The sequence below is a fragment of the Typopeltis vanoorti genome, chromosome 1 (assembly GCF_054136105.1).
Source record: "Typopeltis vanoorti isolate ZY-2024b chromosome 1, IOZ_Tvanoo_1.0, whole genome shotgun sequence".
NCBI lineage: Eukaryota > Metazoa > Arthropoda > Arachnida > Uropygi > Thelyphonidae > Typopeltis > Typopeltis vanoorti.
In genome coordinates, this window is record NC_143549.1 from 99,387,608 (window position 1) to 99,402,256 (window position 14,649).

The 14,649-nt window shown below is 40.3% G+C and overlaps 1 protein-coding gene across 1 annotated transcript in view; it reads left to right on the forward strand.

Moving 5' to 3' along the window:
* The window catches only part of LOC150110251 (uncharacterized), a 653,148-nt gene that overhangs the window by 90,828 nt on the left and 547,671 nt on the right, over positions 1-14,649 (forward strand). The window contains exon 3 of the mRNA XM_090398596.1: positions 10,966-11,276. Within this exon, the coding sequence (XP_090254722.1) occupies positions 10,966-11,276 (311 nt within the window). The remainder of the gene's footprint in view (positions 1-10,965; positions 11,277-14,649) is intronic.

The following is a 14,649-nucleotide window of genomic DNA, read 5'->3' on the forward strand; positions in this document are numbered from 1 at the left end:
TAGTTGTCCCTCAAAAACTCAAGAAACTCATTTTCTTTACTTCCAGTTACTATCTTCCCATCTACTGCTAAGCAGAACCACTCTACTTACAAGGAAGGAAGCAAGCTAGCCCATAGACAAATATTTTTAATATGTAAGATGTGTGGGAAGCAGACCCCAGAAGGGGTCTGCTTCCCACACAAATCAAAGTTGAATGAATGCAGAAATCATATGTTTTCCATATAGAAGAAGCAAAAAAAAAGGTGTATTATGAGGATACTTCACACACAACTTTGTTTATTTACACTTGGATGAAGAATAAAAAACAGAATATACCCAGTTTAATAATTATAATTTATTTTATAACCAAGTGAAAAATCTTCCTACAACTATCTATAACCCAGAGTATTTTAATAATAAGGTGATAACTTTTTTGCTACTTGTATGAGAAATATATGTTGTCTGCATTAATTCAACCTTGGTATCTTCCTTGGTGCAGTGCTCACTGATGATCAGACATAAAGCTCTCTTAAGCTATCTGCCTGTTTTCTGAAAAGATTGGTAGGCCCATGTACTCTGGCAGTTTGTCAGCTGCCTTGCCAAGTGAAGACTTGGCACTGTGGCAGACTTGCCTCTGGTTGTGCTGAGCTGAGATTTAGCTTGGTTGTCAGGTGAAGTTAAATAGATTTCAGATGGTGACCCCCTTTTGGGCAGTGATTTGTTGTCAGTTACTTGGGACAGTGACCACTTTCAGGACACCCATTTCAAGTTTTCAAACTTGGTGGTTTAAACATGCTGTTTTGTCTGTGAACTGACCTGAAGGGTCTCTCCAATTCTCTTTACAGAGCAGTAAGCCTTTGTGTGCTTTGGACCTTTTCCTATCATGCTGAGCTGATGTTTGGCACTTAGTAAGTGCCAAACATCAGCTGCATTTCTGCCTGCTACTGCTGCTGCTGCTGTGTAGAGCTGATGCTTGGCATGGCAGTGGTCTTTGGCTATGGCTGTATGTCCGGCTGCAGTTTGGCACAGTATTTTGGGTGGATTTATAAAATACAATAAAGAGTCTTAAGAGTGTTTTTGTTTGAGCTGTGTGAGAGAGTGACTTTTTTCGGTCACTTGCAAGTTTTTGGAATCCTGAGGACATTGAATCAATGAAATCCTCAATAAAAATTAAGTGGTCTGAGTAGTGACTATTCCCTTCATGTTTAGCACATACATCCAAAAGAGAAGTGGGAGATTGACTAAGGCAATTGATGGGAAGTCAACAGCTTCTATATACAATTAGCCTACACCTGAATAAAGAATTGAACAAGAATATACTTTTTGTCAATTATAATTTACTTTGTAACCAACTGAAAAATCTTTCTACACTTACCATGCTATATTATTATTATTATTAACACAAGACCTCCATGGAGTCAAAAGAATCACTGTGGAGGCAAACACCATTATACAGAAAGGCCATCAAACCATGCTTTCAACTCATTTAATGTACCTGCATTTCTAACAATGTCAAGCAGTGCATTCCACTCACACCACTCTCCATGCAAAAAACCATCTCGCACTTTCCTTATACAGGCTCCAGGCATGTCACCTTGTTCTACCCCCTTTTCCCATTCTATGAAAAATTTCTTCCTCATTAAGTGCATCTGTAGCACAACTGCACCCTTCAATTGGAAAAGGACTGGCAAGGGGATGCTAATTTTATGGTTAGCATCCATCTAATTAATGGATGCTAACCATAAAATTAGCATCCATTAATTTTATGGTTGAATAAATAGGTGATTACTGCTTTAGATTTTGTATGTTATTACATTTTAGATATTATCCTCATACAGTATGACATTTGATATAAATTAAAAATGCCAAGAAATTATATTCATGGTTTAATCTTTTATCCAAGTGTAAGCAAATGTTTGCACATGAAGTATCTTCACACCTGGACTATTTGTATGTTGAGGCTAAAGACTTTTCACCTTTCAGATGTGTATAATGTCATGCATTATGCAATGGACCACCACACAGACCTGTTCTGACATTTATTGAGATATGTCAAAATGCAGGCATACCTTCAAAAAAACTGTGTAATCTAGAAGATCCCCCCCCCCCTAAATCTCACTAAGTGACCCTAAAGGATCATTATGAAACTCATCACTTCTGACCTGAATGACAGGAAGCTCAGTGGTGGCACTCAATGACAGGCAGAAAACCACCATCAAGCAGAGTCTCTCTACTCCCCAGGAAGCAAGCAAACTCAAAGACAAATATCATCAGTGGGAGCCACATCCAGAAGAGATACCAAGGTTGAAGTAATGCAGAAATCATATATTTCCCAATACACAAGTAGTCTAAAATATTCTGGATTAGAGAAAGATTTGAAAGTTTTTCAATTGGTTATACTATAAATTAAAGATATCAAGATATTATATTCTTTGTTTAATCCTTTATCCAAGTGTAAGCAAACAATGTTTGTGTGTAATGTATCTTCATGACTGGGCTACTTGTATATACAAGCTACCGACTCACATCAATTGCCTTAGTATCCCATTATGTAAAACACACACACACACACACACACACACACACACACACACACACACACACACACACACACACACACACACACACCCTTTCGGATGACTATTAGGAACAAATGATTTGAGTGCTAATGTAAGTCGGGCAGCGAGAAATATGAGATTTTTGCTTGAGGTTGTACGGAAGAAGAAAGAGAGAGGAAAAATAGTGTGTGTGTGTGTGTGTGTTGCCTAGGTATGATAATGATGAACTGAGCAGAAGAGCGGTGATATTGAATGGCATAATAGCGAGAATGTGTGACAAGAGAGGACTGGTATATGTGGATGCTTGGAGTGCATTTGAGGAAAGAGAGGAATTGTATGCAAGAGACCGCTTACATTTGAATGAGGAAGGACATAGGCATCTGGAGAGATTGCTGTTCTGAATGAGTCAGTGTGTCCCAGGGAGGATGATAGCAGGGGTGGCCTCTTGTGGGAATGGATACTTGGGAGAAGGGAGGCAATGTCAGGTAAGACTGAGCCCAGTGGAGTCTAGAAGGGATAATGCTGGGTATAGAAACAATGGCATTTATATGCTGTATACTAATGCCAGGAGTATCCGGAATAAGGGAGAGGAATTGGTGGCGCAGATAGCATCAGCCTGGCCAAAAATTATTGCGATCACTGAGACGTGGTTGACAGAAGGGGATATAAAAACAGAAATAGAAGTCGCTGGGTATAGCATTTTTCGTCAGGATAGGAGGGGAAAGCGTGGTGGTGATGGGGTACTGCTTATGATAAGATGACCTATTCCAAAGTCTCCACTCCTCTAAGAGTGGAGACTTTGGAAGGAAGTGAGACAAATGATTTTGAGAGCATATGGTGTGAGGTAGAGGTAGGCAAGACAGGATATTTAGTGGGGTGTTGCTACAGAGCCAGGAGCACAGAGGATGGGGACCAGGAGATGTTTAGACAGCTAAGTTTGGCAAGTGCAAGAAGAATGATTGTTATGGGGGATTTTAACCACAGTAGTATAAATTGGAGAGAGGAAGATGCATGTAGCAATAGGAGAATGGACTTTCTAGAATTCTTGAGGGACAAATGTCTTAGGCAACATGTAACAGAGAGAACAAGAGGTTCAAGAGTTTTGGATTTGGTTATAGCATCAGAAGAGTTGATAATAGCTGAGATTACATCTCTCCAGGAGTATCCGGAATAAGGGAGAGGAATTGGTGGCGCAGATAGCATCAGCCTGGCCAAAAATTATTGCGATCACTGAGACGTGGTTGACAGAAGGGGATATAAAAACAGAAATAGAAGTCGCTGGGTATAGCATTTTTCGTCAGGATAGGAGGGGAAAGCGTGGTGGTGATGGGGTACTGCTTATGATAAGATGACCTATTCCAAAGTCTCCACTCCTCTAAGAGTGGAGACTTTGGAAGGAAGTGAGACAAATGATTTTGAGAGCATATGGTGTGAGGTAGAGGTAGGCAAGACAGGATATTTAGTGGGGTGTTGCTACAGAGCCAGGAGCACAGAGGATGGGGACCAGGAGATGTTTAGACAGCTAAGTTTGGCAAGTGCAAGAAGAATGATTGTTATGGGGGATTTTAACCACAGTAGTATAAATTGGAGAGAGGAAGATGCATGTAGCAATAGGAGAATGGACTTTCTAGAATTCTTGAGGGACAAATGTCTTAGGCAACATGTAACAGAGAGAACAAGAGGTTCAAGAGTTTTGGATTTGGTTATAGCATCAGAAGAGTTGATAATAGCTGAGATTACATCTCTCCCACCAGTTGGAGAGAGTGACCATATGGTTTTGACTTGGGAAATGAATAGACATGCAGGAGTATCAAAGAGACGGGAACTTATGTGGAATTATAAAGCAGGTGATTATAATAGTCTTAGATGTCAACTTCGGGAAGTTTCATGTAAGGCCGGGATATCATTAGTGCGTGGGAAATTGGGAAAGAATATTTGTTAGCAGCAATGTTAAGTTGCATACCACGAGTGAAGAAGAGGACACAATTTGGAGTAAAGTGGATGACAAACAATATTAAACAGGAATTGCATGCGAAAAAGAGGCTATAGAAGAGATATAAATAGACAGGTGAAGAGAGGATGCATGAAGAATATAAGACACAGGCCAGAAGAGTGACTAGTGTGGTACAGAAAGCGAAACTGGAATATGAGAGGAGGTTGGCCCTAAGATCCAAAGAAAATCCTAGGGAATGTTTTAGCTATGTGGCCAGTAGGAGGAGAAATGACTGTGGAAGAATGATATTGTGGGATAAAAATGGGAATAGAGTGACTGATGCAGAGGACATAGTGGAATTGTTCAATGAACACTTTATTGGAGTATTTCATCCTAGAGGAGTCAGTTTTAATGCTAGAGGGATAGGGCTGGTTTGAAATTTAGAGGTACAGGAGGAGTGTGTTTCAGATACTGAGTACTCTGGATGTCAGTAAAGCTTTGGGACTGGATGGTATTTCACCATGAGTTTTGAGAGAATGTGCCAGGGAACTGACAGTGCCTTTAACCTGGCTTTTCAATGAAAGTCTGGCTTTGGCAAAGGTGCCCAGGGAATGGAAGGAAGGTAAGATAGTGCCATTGCATAAGGGTGGTAACAGACTGGAAGTGTCTAATTATAGGCCAGTCTGTGTGTCATCAGTAGTTGTTAAGATCTTGGAGAAAGTAGTGAGGGACCGTATGCAACATTGGGCAGATGAGGGTAATGTTATCTGTGAGAGACAACATGGATTTGTGAAAGGGCGCTCTTGTTTTAGCCATATGCTAGCCTTTTATAATAAAGTTACAAGAACATTAGATGAGGGAAAGGCATATACTGCAATTTTCTTAGACTTAGCAAAGGCATTTGACAGGGTGCCACATGATAAGCTGATATTTAAGTTGCAGCACAGGTCTGGATGTCAGATTGGTCAACTGGATTCAGGATTGGCTGTCTGATAGGTATCAGAGAGTTGTGTATGGTGGAGCAGTTTCAAGGAGGCAGAGGGTTACAAGTGGGGTCCCACATGGCTCAGTACTAGGACCTATATTGTTTAACCCTTATATCAATGACATTGCCAGTGGATTGCAAGGGGTTATTCAGTTGTTTGCGGATGATTCGAAGCTAGGAAGGATTATTAGTAATAGTGCAGATGTTGTAGCCCTGCAAGAGGATTTGAATAAGCTAGATAGATGGGCAAATGAGTGGGGGTTTCAGTTTAATGCAGCAAAATGTAAGGTCTTGAGGTTTGGGAATCATCGATGGGATGCAGCATACTCTATGGGAGGAGTTATGCTGGAGGAAGTGGAGGAGACAAGAGATCTGGGGTTGATGGTTGATAGAAACCTGAAGTTTAGGGGACATATTGCAAAGGTAGTGAAGGTAACACAGAGGATTGCTGCAATTATGAGAAGGACACTTACCTGCAGAGATAAGAGGGTTATCATTCCGTTGTATAAGTCTCTGATCAGACCACACTTGGATTATTGTTCTCAGATTTGGTCTCCAGGATTTGAATGGGATAAATTAACTGTGGAAAGGATACAAAGACGGATGACAAAGATGGTTTCAGGACTGTACAAGGATAGTTATGAGGATTGGCTGAGGGAATGTGGACTGCAGAGTTTGGTGGATAGAAGAAGGAGAGGTGATATCATTGAGAATTTTAAACTGTTGAGAGGTGGTTACAGGGTTGACACTGGGGAGTTCTTTTGCTTGGTTGAACAGCAGGAAGGAGTGATGACAAGAGGCCATCCCTGGAAGTTATTACGAAAGGAAACTGTGAGCAAGAGGGTGAGGAGTGGTTTCTTTGCATGGAGGGCGGTTGGAATGCATTGCCTGATGGAGTGGTGAGAGAGAGAATGATCAATGAGTTTAAGGAGTGGTATGATAGACTTTGTGTTTCTTAGGGGGATCTCCCCCTCGATGAGTCTTGACAGACTTTATGTTCTTAGGAAGGACCTCCCACGATGAGTCTTTCGACTCCATGGAGGCCTGAATAATAATAATAAAAATAATAATAATAATAATATTGCTATGCATTATTGGAAGGCCCACTGCCTAGACTGGCTCCTACTGATGAGACTTCAATAAATGTCAAAACTGGTCTGGGTAGTATGGCAAGAAATTATATTCTTGGTTTAATCCTTTATCCACGTGTAAGCAAACAATGTTTGTCATAATGAAGCTACTTGTTATATAGAAGCTAATGACTTTCATCAATTGCTTTAGTATCCCATAGTGCAAAGGACACACTCTTTTGAATATGTATAATGCTATGCATTATGGGAAGGGTTACTACCCAGACCAGGGTCTGGCTCCCACTGATAAGAGACCTCAATAAAAGTTAAAACCAGTCTGGATAGTGGCCTTCCCATAATGCATAGCATTATACAGATCTGAAGGGTCTGTGCTTTGCATTGTAGGATACTGAGGCAATTGATGTGAAGTCATTAGCCTCTGTATACAAGTAGCCCAGTTATAAAGCTAAGTCACTCACAAACATTATTTGCTTACACTTGGATAAAGGATGAAACTAAGAATATAATTTATTGGCATCTTTAATTTATAGTATAACCAAGTGAAATAGATATTTGTAATCCAGAGTATTTTAATAATAGGGTGTGACACCATTTGATTTCTTGTATATGGGAAATATATGACTTCTTCATTACTCCATTACTTCTCTTCTATATATATGAGTCCTCCTGGAGACGGCCTGGAGAAATTCCTTTTTAAGACTTCCAGGGTAACAAATGGCAATGCTGTAGCCAATGAAGTTTTAACTGAGGCTTGGCTATTGCCATTACCCAGCCATGACTAGAGCTTTTTAGCTCAATAACACTCCATCCACACAGATTTACTTCATTCAGATGACGGGATAAAGAGTCAAGGACTCAGTCCATCGCCCAGTTCTTATAAGAACTATAAGAATTACTTCTCTTCTGATAAGTGAGGAATTGAAGATGATGATAAGATAAGGTAAGGTAAAGTAAAGTAAGGTAAAAACACTCACGTCATCTTCACAATGATAAGCAATGAGTAATATGCCTGGTTCGAGCAACTTCATACAGATCGCATTTTGGAATGCCAACGGCCTAAACAACAGACTCCTGGAACTACAAAAATTTACAGCAAGACATAGAATAGACATCCTCTTAATCAATGAGACGCACCTTTGGCCCTGCGACAACCCCAAACTAAGGAACCACGCACTACTTAGGAATGACAGACTCAATGCCAGAGGAGGTGGAATGGCTATCTTTGTCAAAAAAGACATAAGATAGCCAATGAGATCAAGAAGACAATGACTACAAACCTGGAAGAAACTGGAATTGAGATATACACCAACAATGCAGGTAACCTAAAGCTATATTCAGTCTACAACCCCTCCAGGCAAACCACTACTAGCCTTGGATCTCTCCCAGCTCCTTGACACAAACGAAGTAACAATTGTGGCAGGAGAACTAAATGCAAAACATCCCGCATGGAACAGTAGGAACTCCAACAACAATGGGAAGAGCCTACACAAGTTCGCTATGACAAGAAACATCATCATAGCAGGTCCCGCTGAACTAACACACTACGGACCTCTGGGAAGACCTGATGTGCTGGATATAGCCATTTTTAGGAACACCTTGCACCAGTTCCAGTTACAGGCAGTCAATGATCTTATCTCCGACCACAATCCGGTACTACTAAGCCTAGGTGGGGAAACAGAAATCATCCCCAGGCAGTCCTCCACAAATTTCAAAAAGCTAACGCTACTCTCTGCAACCTCACAGGACCCGTTCCAACCATCTCCTCACCTAAAGAAATAGATACAGTGATCAGAAAACTGGAAAGCACAATCCAAGCTGGCCTAGCAGCAGCTTCCACCATTACTGCTCCAGCTCAAGCCAACCTGCTCCCAGAAGAGATTCTAAAGCTCATCCGCAGCAAAAACAGGATCAGATGCCATTACCATACGACACTATCCCCCTCAGGATAGACAAGTGCTAAACAGGGCAACAAACCTAGTCCGATATGCGATCAAAGATCACAAGAAGCAGCTGTGGAAGAAGAAGCTAAGCTCCTTAAACACCGAAGACAACTCATTGTGGAAAATGACTAAAGCCCTTCACAGCAACTGCCCCAACATTCAGCCAATCCACGGAGAAAGGCAGCATAGCCTACCAAGATGACGAGAAAGCAAAAGCCTTTGCGGACACCCTGGAACTGCAATTCAGCCCAAACTATGCACATGCGGATGCACTTCATTGAAAAAATACACAGGCATGTTCGCTGTGCACTCCATCAAACCAGCAGCCAAGAAAACACAAGCTATGCTACACCAATGGAAGTACACCAAATCATCAAGAGCCTCAACAACAGAAAGGCCCCAGGTCCTGATGAGATTTCAAACCAGATCATAAAAGCACTCCCCCATAAAACAGTTATGCATCTAGTGGCTATCATTAATGCGATGCTAAGACTCAACTACTTCCCCACTCGCTGGAAGCAGGCAGATGTAATCCTCATCTACAAACCAGGAAAAGCACCTCAATTCCTTCAGAATTACAGACCTATTAGCCTCCTATGACATCTGGGAAAAATCACGGAAAAGATAATTCTGAACCACCTACAAAACGAAACAGACAAGATTGACCTAATCCCAAAAGAACAATTCAGATTTTGCAAAGGCCATTGCACAACCCAACAGGTCCACAGACTTATAGAATTCATAACTACTGGATACAACTGGAAACAACACACAGGTGCAATCTTCCTGGATGTGGCAAAAGCCTTTGACAAAGTATGGCATAAAGGCCTAATCCACAAACTAATAGCTGCAAAATACCCACGAAACCTCACCAAAATCATAGAATCCTATCTGAAAGAACGAAAATTTCAAGTTAAGCTACGTGGCCTCAGATCCTCCATGAGAAGCATCACAGCAGGTGTCCCGCAAGGCTCACTCCTATCGCACACCTTGATTTTACTCTTCAACATTTTCATCTCAGATGTACCAAGCACAGCATCAACCACCATGGCTTTCTATGCAGACGACATGGCAATACTGACCAGGTCACTTAGGCTACACTTAGCCACACAACAACTACAAGACGCAGCAACAAATCTTGAAGAATGGTTTCAGAAATGGAGGATAGATGTCAACACCGACAAGAGCACTGCCATACTCTTTACAAGAAGGAAAGCAACCCACCACGGAGCAGTCGCGATGTTCAACACTGATATCCCATGGCAAAAAGAAGTAAAATACCTGGGAATCAAACTGGATTACCGACTCAGCTTCAACCCCCACATCTCACATGCCTACAACAAAGTGAACTCAGCAATAGCTCAACTCTACCCGCTACTCAACCGAAGAAGCAAAGTCAGTACAGAAAACAAACTAACAATATACAAAACAATCATCAGACCCATACTAACGTACGGATCACCGGCATGGAGCCACACCTCCCCCCAGCAACATCAAAAGACTACAGGTACTACAAAATAAATGCCTCCGAATGATCTTCGACGCCCCGTGGTTTGTTAGGAATGCTCTCCTCAACCAAGACGGAAATATGCCAGACATACCTTCATATCTCAACCAGACTGCTGCCAAGTACTTCGCCCAGGCATCACTCCATCCCAACCAACTCATTCGTGATGCATCAAATTATGATGAAAACAACAGATGGAGACGCAAACGCCCGAAGGCAGCTCTGATCATCGGTTCAAACGATTCTACACAGCCCTAATTCGGGCAAGCCAGGCGCTCAAAAAGTTCTCATTATTAATAAGCACAATCTAGTGATGAAGGGATAAAAATCCAAGGGATTGACGTCCATCTCGCCATTAAAGTTAACAGTTAACAGTTACTTCTCTTCTGTGTCTGGCTCCCACTGATGCCATTTGATAATGTTCAAAGTTCTTTAGTTTTGCTTGTTTCCTGTGGTGTAGAGAGGCTCTACTTGCTTTCAGGTTTTTGTCTGTCATGGAGTGGAGCCACCACTGAGTTTTCTATCCTGGAGTCATTGAGGTTAGGAATGATGAGTTTAGTAGTGATTTTTTTGTGTCACTCAGTGATATTCAGCATGATCTTCTAGATTACTCAGAGTTTTTGGAGCGGTATCCTTGCACTTTAGCATACCTCAATAAAGGTCAAAACAGGTCTGGGCAGTGGTCATTCTCATAATGTATAGCGTTATACACATCTAAAAGGATGTGTGTTTTGCATTATGGGATACTAAGTCAGTTAATGTGAAGTCCTTAGTCTCTATGTACATGTAGCCCAGACATGAAGATACTTTATGCGCAAACATTGTTTGCTTACACTTGGATAAAGGATTCAACAAAGAATATAATTTCTTGGCATTTTAATTTATAGTATTATCAAGTAAAAAAAAAACATTCAACATTTGATTTGATAGGTTTCTTATTTTTGGTTTTGAGTTTTTTTTCTTTTTTTTCAGAAGTCCCCACAGATGGCTCCAGTGCTGGACTGCACTGTGATCTCTGTGGCTGCTCTTTTCCTGCTGTGCGATGTGATAAATGTCACAGTCAGATATTTTGTTTATCTTGTGATGACATGTACCACAGGCATCCTAAACGACGCTTTCATTTGCGTAAAGCTGTAGATAGTATTGCTGGTACAGTACGTTCTACTCATTTAAGGAAAACTGATCTTCCTGGTGATCCTTCCAAAATTCCAATCCCACCTCCAAGAAGGAAAAAGAAAAGTCGCTTTCTTACTAATTTAGGATGGGGGAGATCACTATCTGAGGTATGACTTGCATGAATAATTCATTTTGTTTTTATTTTTAACAAGAAAATATGAAGTAATTTTTTTTGTCACATTTTTGATTATATATAAACTAAACAAATACTTGAAAGAAAACAGCAGATGAGATTTAAAAGAAAATTGGCATTCCTAACTATCCTCTCTTCTTCCTAGGTAAGCTGCTAGCTTGTCATTTATTCATTTGTTCTCCATTAATGAGAAAAATCCTGAGTTATAGAAAGAAAAAATTCTTCTACTTCCACCTGAAACCAGCTAACTCACCTTCAGTTGAAAAGCCATTATAAAGGTTCTTCACATCATTATGGAATTCAAACTTGTGGTCTTCCAACCAAAGGACAAACATCTCATCATCCTTATGACTATGTTACAAAGGTACTCTCAAGATCTGGACTCCATACTGTACATATTATAGAGTCCAGATCTGGAGAGTGCCTCTTTAACATAGTCATAAGGATGATGAGATGTTATTTTGTCCTTTGTGCAAAAAGTGTTCCCAAAATGACTTATTAACTTTTAACATGTGCTTCACTATCCCACTGAATTTTTGATGCAATAGGGAACACACATAACTTGTGATTATGAACAGACTGTTATGTATTTGTACTATCAAGTCATGTTCGGAAAATAATATTCTAGTGAAAACTGAAAAAAAGAGAGCCAAAAGACTTCACTTCGGCGATGTGAAGTTCTAGTATTATTCTGTAATATTCTAGAATTCTCTACACATATACCCATTATGTGTAGAGAATATGATAGAATGATGAATGACTGCCACATGCTACTGCTGTGGTGGCCATTTATCCTTCCCTGTAAGTCTCATGCCCCAACTACCTATAAGTCTAATTTCTTGATTTTACTATTTTCTCCTCACTGTTTATCTTTTTGTTCACCTTGCCTGTAGAAATATTTCCTTCTGAATATGCTAATATTCACTAAAAATGCTCTTATTCTTTGTGTGTTGTGTGAATTGTTGTTTCTCTGCATGGTGTACTCTGCAATACATGGATTAACCTGTACATTTGTTCTCCAGGTAAATATAATTGTATACTACAGCTACTTCTGCAACTGTTAATCATTACCTGTGAGTGGCGTTGTGTGGTGATTCAATTATTAAAGGTGTACTGGATGAGAAGATGCACAAGGTATGTTTTACTGGAGATAGAATGAGTAGAGGGATTGAGGCATTGGATATGAGAAGTAAGCAAGCAAAAGACCTGGTAGTTATGTTAAAGATACCAAGCAATTTTAAACCTGGTTTTTACTCCATTTGGTTTTTGCTCCACTTCTACCACGAGTTGCCTTGGTCTTGCACTACCTGTAGGATCAGCTAGTCTTGCATAAATTGCAGGCACAAACTTGACATTTTGTCTGTTTGCTTACTTGGAAAAAATGGAGTAAAACCAGGTTTAAAATTGCTTGGTATCTTTAACATAACTATACCCAAGTTAAAAATACTTTCTACATCTATATCTCCTCCTGAGATTTTTATTTAATAAGGTTATAACACCTTATGGTAACTCGTTTTGGTAAAATACTTACAAGCTCTGCATTACTAAATCTTGGTATTTCTAGCCTGGCTCCCCACTGATGAGACCTCAATAAAGGTCGAAACCGGTCTGGGTAGTGGCCCCTTGCCTTTAATACAAAACATCATACATCCCCTTCTTGGAGATGTGTTTTGGCATTAAGGGTAGATATTAAGATTAGTGATCAGAGCTTGCTCCACTTCTACCACGAGTTGCCTTGGTCTTGCACTACCTGTGGGATCAGCTAGTCTTGCATAAATTGCAGGTGCAAACTTGACATTTTGTCTGTTTGCTTACTTGGAAAAAATGGAGTAAAACCAGGTTTAAAATTGCTTGGTATCTTTAACATAACTATACCCAAGTTAAAAATACTTTCTAGAGCTGGTAGTTGTAATAGGTACAAATGACTTGACTGCAAACAAAGGCACATCAGATTGGATATCAGGAGGTTGCTTAGATGGATAAAAGAGAATAGTGTGGATAGGAGAGGTAGTAATTGTGTTTCCTAGGTATGACAGTGGTGAGATGAGGTGGAGAGCAAGGATTATGAATGATATGCTAGCAGAAATGTACAAAGAGAAAGGAGTGGAGTTTGTTAATATGTGGAATGAGTTCAAAGGATGAAGTGAACTGTATAAGAGTGATGGAATGAATTTCAGTGGTTTTGGTGTGAGTTGCTTGGAGAGACTGCTGATGCTGGAAGGTAGAGAAGTGAGTGCAGAGAATGAATCTGATCAAGTGGGAAGTGATGTGGAAGACTGGGAGAGTAAGACAGAAGGGATTGAAGAGGTGGATATGAATGAAGAAGTGAGTGGCATGAGTATAGAAAATGAGAGAATGGGTGTGCAAGATGGACACGGAAACGGGAGGCTCATGGTGAACTGGAGAATACAGCATGAGAAAGGTGGATGTTCCAAGAGGATATGAAGGCACGTGTAGAGGAAGGGAATGACTTGGGATCAAGAGAAAATAGTTGGATTTGAAGAGGGTTCTAAGATGAATAAGGAGAATGGGAAATGGCTTGAGTTGAGCATGGAGAAATCACATCGAATGAGTGGTATCAGTGGAATAGCTTTAGATCCAGGAATAAGTTACTGTGTTTGTATACAAATGCTAGAAGTGTTAGAAACCAGGTAAATGAAATGGTTGTATTATTTGAGTCTGTTCACCCCAAAATTGTTGGAATAAGTGAGACATGGTTGGATGAGGATGACATACTGACAGGAATAGATATGGAAGGGTATCATGTGTTTCGTGAGGATAGAATGGGTAAAAAAGAGAGGTGAGGAGTGCTATTGATGATAGAGAAATAGTTATGTCCATACAAAGTAGAGATGCAAGAGGGAAATAGTGCCCGTTGTTTTGAGGAAGTATGGTGGGAGATAGAGGTGAATGGAATGAAATACTTGGTTGGATGTTGTTATAGACCTGGTAATGTGAATGGCAGTGACTATGAAATGTATAATCAAATTAGCCAAGCAAATAAGAAAAGGGTGATCATTGTGGGTGATTTTAATTATGGCAATATAGACTGGGATGATGAGATAGAAACTGGAAGTAAAGAAAATGAGTTTCTTGAGTTTTTGAGGGATAACTACCTCAGACAGTATGCAACAGAGGTCACACGAGAATTGAGGGTCTCATATTTGATCATCTCATCAGAGGATGTAATTATAAATGAGGTGTCCAAGCACCCTCCAATTGGGGAGAATGACCATGAAGTGATTACCTGGGTGGTTTCCAGCAGTGTGAGGACCTCTGTGAGAAAATAATATATCTGGAACTACAAGGGTGGTGATTATGAAAAGCTCAGGAGACAGTTTGCAGGT